Source organism: Primulina eburnea, chromosome 18 (assembly GCF_022965805.1).
Source record: "Primulina eburnea isolate SZY01 chromosome 18, ASM2296580v1, whole genome shotgun sequence".
NCBI classification, from domain to species: Eukaryota; Viridiplantae; Streptophyta; class Magnoliopsida; order Lamiales; family Gesneriaceae; genus Primulina; species Primulina eburnea.
In genome coordinates, this window is record NC_133118.1 from 27690317 (window position 1) to 27699258 (window position 8942).

General features: G+C 33.0%; 1 protein-coding gene across 1 annotated transcript; it reads left to right on the forward strand.

The window, feature by feature from the left end:
- Positions 1 to 1468: 1468 nt before the first annotated feature.
- Positions 1469 to 3894, forward strand: LOC140820041 (REF/SRPP-like protein At1g67360). The gene is made up of 3 exons (XM_073180340.1): positions 1469 to 1661; positions 1779 to 2012; positions 3257 to 3894. The coding sequence occupies exons 1-3, from the start codon at positions 1647 to 1649 to the stop codon at positions 3707 to 3709; spliced, it is 702 nt and encodes a 233-aa protein (XP_073036441.1). The 5' UTR covers positions 1469 to 1646; the 3' UTR covers positions 3710 to 3894.
- The last annotated feature ends 5048 nt before the right edge of the window (positions 3895 to 8942 follow it).

Genomic DNA, 8942 nt, shown 5'->3' on the forward strand with positions numbered 1-8942 from the left:
TAACCATTTGAAAGAAAGTTGTTTAGAATGCAACAAGGAATATGGTGATGTAGTCCAAAAGAAAAGTAAAAGGAAAAGGAAAAGGAAAACCCGTGGAGATGGGTTTGGAAAAAGGTTTGAATTTAAAGTTGGAGTCTTGGAGAAAATTCATAGGTGAACTTTTTTTTTTTTTTTTATTATGATTAATTCTGTGTGCGCCCATGATCCGTTGTTTACCAATAAAATAGATTGAGTAAACTATCGATAAATGTAAATTGATATACAATGTATTCAAAATTTACTTCAATTTTATCAGTCACAAAAAATATTAAGAAATTTGAAATCAATGGATCTCAAATCCATCCGTCCGAACACAACTCGTCTATATTATTATTATTCTATTAAGTTTGAGACACTTGGAGTAATTAACTTTGGTGTCATGGCCTGTTTTAATACTTATATATATTAAAAAATATTAAAACTTTAATATAAGTTATATGTAGTTAATCGGATAGAGTCATTATTTCTTGGAAATTAAGTTACAAGTTCAATTCTTATTGAGATCATTTTTTTATTCTTTTATTTTTTATTTATTTTTAATTTATATCCTTCATTATTTCTTATAATTATATTTTGATATTCATTTAAATATAAACCAAATGAATTATAAAAAATATTATACAAACACGCAACATGTGCATAAGTGCACTAGTATATATTAACCGGCTTTGTCTATTTAATTTTTGGCAAAAACTTGTGTGAGACGGTCTCACATGCCGTATTTGTGTGACGGATATCTTATTTAGATTATCCATGAAAAAATATTACCTTTTATCCTAGGAGTATTATTTTTTATTTTTAATATCCACAAGGTTGACCCGTTTCACAAATTAAAATCCGTGAGACGGTCTAATATTAGACTCACTCTTAATTTTTATGTGACACCATTACATATATACATTTTTTTTTTTAATATAGAAAAACTTGCTACCATAGAGTTGAAAAAAGATCTCCCCATATATCTATTTGCCATAACAAATTCACCTAACATGTATAAAATAGTAGGCAGACCTTTTGTAAGACGGTTTCACGAATCTTTATCTGTGAAACGTGTCAATCCTACCGATATTTACAATAAAAAGCAATCATCTTAGCATAAAAAAGTAATGATTTTTCCTGGATGACCCAAATAAGAGATCCGTCTCATAAAATACGACTCGTAAAACCGTCTCACACACATTTTTGTCTCAAATAATTGTAAAAAAATAAAATAAAATCTACAACTTGTCAAAAAAATTTCTTTCCACTACAATACAAATCAAATTCACTATATAAGATTATCTCTTTTGTCATCTTTCCATTAGCCATTAACCAACCAAAAAGAGAGCAAAATCAAATAATAAAATAGTTCCAGACGCTTCAAGAATAATAATAATAATAATAATACTATTGCCCCCCTCGTTCATATTTGGAAAGTTCAACGGTTCCTTCCGCCCGCAGTTATGTCACCGATACCACGTGGCTTCACGACCACCGTCGATTAAGCGAATTCTCGAAATTGCCCTTCCCTGTCCATAACTCTCCCGGGCTCCACCAACAATATAAAGTTCACCATTTTCCCCTCTGCGAATGATCCGAAGAAATTCAAGGAATTCTGTGTTCAAGATATGGCTTCAGCTCAGGTAATTTAATTAAAATATAAGATAATTTATAAGCATGATTGTTTCTTTTTTTTTTCCTGAATCTTTTGATTCTAATATTGTTTGATTTTTTTATATTTGTTTTTGGGTTTTCTTTAGGTCGAATCGGAGAGGACTACTGATGCACAGCTGAAGCACTTGGGTTTCGTGAGGATTTTGGCGATAAAATCCGTCGTAGTGTTGTCTAATGTCTACGGTTACGTTAAACGGAACTCCGGGCCGCTGAAATCCACCGTCGTGACGGTGGAGAACGCCGTGACGTCCATCGTGACCCCGTTTTACGAGAGGTGTAAGGGCGTTCCTGGTGATCTACTTGTCTTTGTTGACGAGAAGGTTCGTCGTAATCCTTGTTGAGATTCCCTCAGTCTTTTGTTTTCGATTGTTTTTTTTTTATCGATTACTGTCTTTTCTGGTAAATCGTCGATTGGGATTTCTATCTATTTTCTGTGATTCTTTCCGTGTTTGTCATTGCTACTCATACCATATCTTGCTAATGTTATGTTAACCTCGAAAAGGTAGCCTACAAATTTTTCTTTCGAGGCAAGTGTACGTATGATACTTTCAGCCTCTACTGAAAGTAGGGATGGTAATGGGCTGGGGCCGGGGTGGGTTGCCATCTCCGTCTCCGAATTCTATCTTCATCCCGTACACATCTCGATCTCAGTTTTCCGGATTCGGAGAATCTCCAAACCCGAAACTCCAGGGATCAACTTCTCATCCGGTTTCAAAAATATTAATATAACAAGACGATCAACTTTTCATCCCGTTTCAAAAATATTAATATAACAAGACGACGACGGATTCGGAGATTTTCTCAAACCATAACTTATGATATTAGTAATCTCATATCCACTTCGAACTACATCGGAGATTTTAAAAAAATCCTCGAACCCGAACCCAAACCTGAAAAAATCGGGGTCCCCATCTCCGTTTCGGATTTTCTCCATGAGATCTCGAGCCCGTGAGGAAAGTTGTCGTCCCCAACTGAAAGTGTCTTGTTTCTGAAACAGTTGAAATTCATTGCTTCAACTTTAGGCAGTGTCTGGAGACAGAGGGTTTGTTTTCTTGTGTTAGACCGAACTAGTAATTACTTCCACAGGACGGGATGTTCAGTCCTTTATTTCAAGTTATATGTAAATATTGTAAACGAAAAAATAAAATCGAGGAACTCGTGGATTCCAAATCACATTTTTATGTAAAGATTTATTTTTTATAGTTTGAATGAGATCTTGGGCACTACCCTCACTTCATTTCAACTGGTGGTAAGATCTTGCCACACATACAATTTAAAAAAAAAATGGATCATATATATGCATGGGCAAATCTTGGCCATCCATCCTATCATGGGACAATGTCTACATGGGTAAGATGAAATAAACCTTAAACTTGATAGTCAAATAAATCTTATTGAAACCCAGAGAGCGGCAGTGTCTTAAGTTTAACCTTCCTTTCAATTTACACATAAGTACGACATGTTTGTTGATAAATATGGAAAATGGTATTCACATAGGAGAATCCAGTTCTATATATATCTCGTTCTTGTTATTTTCAGCCAACAGATAGTTTTCTTTTGCTAGGTTGATAAAGTGATTAACAAATTTGACGAGTGTGCTCCAACTGCCGCCAAGTATGCTGTCTCCAAGGGTCAATTGATTGTGAAAAAGGCATCCCAAGTAGCACAAGATTTGGTGAAGGAAGCTCAGGTTTCCGGTCCCTTTGCTGCCATTTCTCACGCTGGTACTATGTCCAAGCATTTTGCTTTGAGTCAACTAGCAGTTGTGTGGTACAAAGTTAACCAATATCCACCTTTGCATGGAGTGTCTGAGACAGTTGTTGCTACAGCTGCACATTGGTCTGAAAAGTACAACAAATTGGTCATAGATATGGCGGCGAAAGGTAATAATCTCTTCAACTATGTTCCGTTAGTGCCTGTTGACGAAATGGCCAGAGCTTATAAGCAAGTAGAGGCAGCTGCAAACAAGAAAGTTGATGCAAGCAGCGCGAGTTCAAGTGATTCGGATAACGAATGAGGCGGTCATTGTTTCATTTCAAGCTTATTTGTAAATGTTGGTGTGTTCCAAGGCATGTTATGATATGTGAAACTGAAGCTCAAGGGGGGCTTTTAGAGCCTGTGTTCTGTGCTCTATGCACATTAGTGTTTTTATTGTACATACTGTGTAAGGCTTTTCGATATTGGGTATTTTTAGGGTTCTTATCTATGCTTTTGAATAATCCCAAGTCAATTCAAGAATCAAATGTAATGGCTCATAACATACAGAATTTTCGAAGGTAAACCAGTACTTTCTTTTGTGCAAATCAATGGAAGAATAACCGGAAAGCGACGCAAACATTTACGTGGTTCTTGCAACAATTTTTTTATCGACGAACAAAACTACTTTGTAAATAAGTTTAATGAATCAATGATCGAACTTCCGAATGAATTTTTTGCTTTCCTTGAATTTGAAATTGTTGATTTATTTGTAGAAAATATATTTAAAAAATATATATATATATATATATATATATATATATATATATATTATAACATTTTTATTTTTGATAAATAAAGTAGTGTAATTCGATAAATTTTAAATTTTGTTGAAAACTAACAAGGTACAATACCATACGAATTACCAATATATAAAATCCATGAAAAAATAGGGATAATTTTAATTAATCAAATTATAATCTTAATATAATAACTTTAAACTCTTTCCAATTTTTGAGTCTCGTGTTATATCAACTTTCAAACAAGAAAGTGACATACATTATATAAAAAGAAAACTTTTACACCAAAACTGAAATCTGATTAATTAGAATACCAAAATAAAAATTAGGTCAACTTGTAAAACGAATTCTGCTATTTTCCATATACATACATATATATATATATTTGTGTGCGTGTGTGAAATTTGTGTTATCTTGCAGTGTTAGTGACTTGTTCTCTATTGTTTTTTTTATTATGTGCATGAATAATAAAATAAAGAACATAAAGACGCCGCGATTTTAACTTAGTTTAGTCGACAAACCTACATCTACGGAGTCACGCTCATATATCAAGTAAATCCATTAAAATTTAAATAATGTTACATCAGTGTTCTAAAAAACCCGCTTAAGCTTGAAGCTCGACAAAAACGTCCCGCTTCGGATAAAAGCGGAAAGAAGCGGTTAAACTGTAGTTTGACCAAATTAAGCGTAATTAAGACGTTTAATTAAGTGTGTTTAAGCATAATTAATCGCATCCATTTATTTTTAATTTTTTTATTTTGAAGGTATGTTTTTTTATTTTAAAATAATAAATTAGGTTTATAATTTAGATGTTTATTTTTAAATTTTAATTATAATTAAACAAGTTTGATAATGATTTGACAAATATTTATCATTTTTAATGTAGTCTAGTTGCAAAAACAAATAAGATTGTAATTTTGAGATTTTTATGCTTTTATAAATATGATAATTAATGCATCATATTTAAATTTATCATATTTATGTATTATTTTATCTATTTATTTGTTCGAGGTAATTACAATTACACTAAAGATAAAAGACGTTTTTTCTTGCTTAAACATGTGCTAATCTCGCTTATGCTTGAAAAACTTAGAGCTCGACATCCGCGATTCGGGGTGCTTCACGGTTTTTAGAACCTTGGTTACAATCACGCCAGGACTTAGAAAAATCAAAAGACCCCCTCTTTTTTATAATGCATATATGATGAACATTTTCAGCATCTTCAATGGGAGCATCAATCGTCTTTGGTTTCGCTTCACTCGAACTCAATTCGATACCGCAAATGGTTCTCTCTTGAGAACGTCACATTTATCTCTCGAAGAATAAATGATCAATCAATGAATCTTTGTGCACCACCAACAATAGAAATGGTTTCAAAATATAATGATAAAATGGAGCTGATTAAACTTGTCATAACAGTTATTGTGACAAAAAAATGAACGGTATTGAAGGATCGTTTGCTGAGCATCTTTCGGATTCTTCAAACATAATATTCTCCAATGAGCTGCAATAGCTCGTGTTTCTAAGAATATTAACACCGATGAATTTAAATCGAGTTTGGTTTTAAGACCAAGCGAAAAGTACTCGAAGTAATCCTTCGTGAAAAAACTTGTTAAATTTGAAAACGATTTAACTTATGTAAACTGAATAACTGAAAAAAGGTAAGATCAGTTTTTGCATTCATCAGTTCAATTATGGTGACAACTGAACTGACAGATACTCTTGCTGATCCAAACAGTTTGAAAACAACTGTTAATCAGTTAAATACACAAGATATGTTTATGGATGCTCGGAGACTTCAACTGCTCATACGTCACCCCTTCTACCACCTCGGGTAAGATTCACTAGAAGACTTTGATTTATACAACTACTTGTACAAACTCAACTCAGCATAGAACTTACCTACTGCCTAACTGAACTCCTAGCCTAGACTGAAATTAACACTTTCCAGCCAACACTTCTTTAACGTCTATGTGTCAAACTACATACACAAGTTTAACGTCTTTGTGTAAGACTATATTTGGGTGATGGTGAGAGCGTATGTGTGTGAGAACTGAACAAGGATGTTCTCACACACTGAGGGAAATGAGATTCTAATCTAAGTTGATAAGACGTTGAAGTGTCCCTCTAGGCTGATTGCTTCTTGAAAGCTGGTAAGCATTTAGCGTGCCCTTTCTTTTCTAGGGTTGTGTTGGTCTCTCTCTTCTCGCTTTTTCGTCTTCACTGATCTCCTCTTTATATAGGCGCGAAACTGATCATATAGTGAGACTCATTTATTGTATATGTTGCATCTTGAACGTTTCTTGGACTTTGTGTCTCGACTTTTCGACTGTCCTTCTAAAGCGTTTTATCTTTAATGCTCTGATGCAACGTTCATGATTATCCTTTGACTGGACAATTTTCTTGTACCTTTGTGTATAGTTGGAATACACTGAATGAGTTTGTCTTCACCTACAACTGAAAGATTCTGACTGATGCTCCGAACTAGTCAGCTGAACTGATCTTCAGTTGGACTAGTAAAATCGGTTGACTCGTCAGTTGAACTGATTTTACTCTCGTTCAGTTGAACTGATCAGCTGGGCTCTTCATCAGTTGAACACTCCTTCGGCTGGCCAGGCTTCTGAGGTTCTCCTGCTAAACCACCTATCAAATGGACAATCAGCCGAACTGCTCAATTGACGAATAGCTAAACTGATTTAGTTTGTGCGATCAGTTAGGTCTTCAGTTTATGATGTAAACAGCTCGTAACTGATCCTAACTTCTGTACACTAAGGTAGATTGTTAGTAACACAAAATAACAAGTTTTATTAACATCAAAATCAAGATTGCGAACTTGAAAAGCTCCAACAAAAATGTGTTTTTCTTTACGCAAGTCGCTCACAACAATTAATCCCTCTAATATTTTTCAGAATGTTTATCCCACCACGAAATATCCACGTCAAATTGAATAGATCTTGGCTAATTTTATTATATATTTATTATCAAATCTAGAGTTTTCATTTGAAACTTACAATACAAACCTGGAAAATTATTCATCACATGTTCATAGTTAATTAGTAAGCATAAGAGTTTTATAAGCCTTATCGATATTGATATATTTGAATAATATCATTCTATCATACTGTTTCTCATGAAACTTGCGGGACGTGCCAGGCACGTAATCGTGTCAAATGTGAAATGATCCGACTCCTTTAATCAAACGTTGTAGATCTTGATTTGGTCGTAAGTTCTAACTCTTTCGAAATGACTCAAAAACGAAAACACAAAATGAAGAATATGACAAAATTACAGGAGGAATCCATTAACAACATCAAATATAATTACGTTGCCATGAACTTGATCAACGTTTTTACAAGAAAGTTGAAAGAATATGCAAGAAATTCAAATACTTGACTGCTGGAAATTGAATTAAACATATATAGAATTGAGAAAATTCTCCAGATCTTTGCTGTAGATTTTGTGTTGATTTTTTTCATCTCTTTTTCTGATTTTTCCTTCATGTTTTTGTTCAACTCCACTAAGCAGTTTGGTCATCTTCCACGTTTATTCATCATGGATCGTGGATCAACTCATTCCATCATGGTTCTTAACCGATCTCTTCATAGGCTTGTCTATTGGGTTCTTCATATTTTTTAAGGCTTCCATTATTAGCGGGTTTCAAATTATTTGGGCTTTGCAAAATATGAGCTCAACAAATTCTTTTTCATTTTACAGAAAATAAAGACAAACCAACCCCACTTTTATCTCTATTAAAAAAATAATATCAAATAAAAATCAACAATCATATCTAATTATTAGTATTATATAAAAAAAAAAACACAGACCTAGCAATATGTACTGGCAAAAATTAAAATTCTTGAGTATGTAATAAGTGAAACAAATCAAAGACCGACTACGATAAATTAGATAATGAAAATAGAAAATATGTCAACTTACATAACTAAATTAATTATTTTTCCCTCATATTTTTACGGACCTTCTATGCATGGCGATCTTAACAATTTTGTGTATGAGTCTAACTTTTTTTAAAAAATATCTTAAATATGTGTTCATATTCTTTTAGTTTCATGAAAACTTTTTTCGAATTAAATCAATACATTAAAAATAAAAAAATAAAAAAGACAAACAATATTCAAAATATTTATATTATAATTGAATAATAAGATCAAACATGTCCAAAATTATCACTAAAAAATCGACTTGCAATTTTAGAACTAAAAAGACTAATCAACTTTGTATAATCAAGATATTAAATAAGGCAAAAACTTGTGTGAGACGGTCTCACGGGTCGTATTTTGTGAGACGGATCTTTATTTGGATAATCCATGAAAAAGTATTACTTTTTATGCTAAGAGTATTACTTTTTATTTTGAATATGAGCAGGGTTGACCGGTCTCACAGATTGAGATCCGTGAGACGGTCTCACATGAGACCTACTTATTAAATAATAATTGTATGAGTAGGTCTCATGTGAGACCGACTCACGGATCTCAATCTGTGAGATGGGTCAACCCTACTCATATTCACCATAAAAAGTAGTACTCTTACCATAAAAAGCAATACTATATCATGGATTACCCATATAAAGATCCGTCTCACAAAATTTGACCCGTGAGACGGTCTCACACAAGTTTTTGCCTAATTGTATATATAGTTTATACATATATATTAAAAATAATTAATTCTAATATGTTTTTTGTCGAGTGATAGTAGTTGGATGAACTGAAGAAAACTATTAGTATATATTTGATGTTT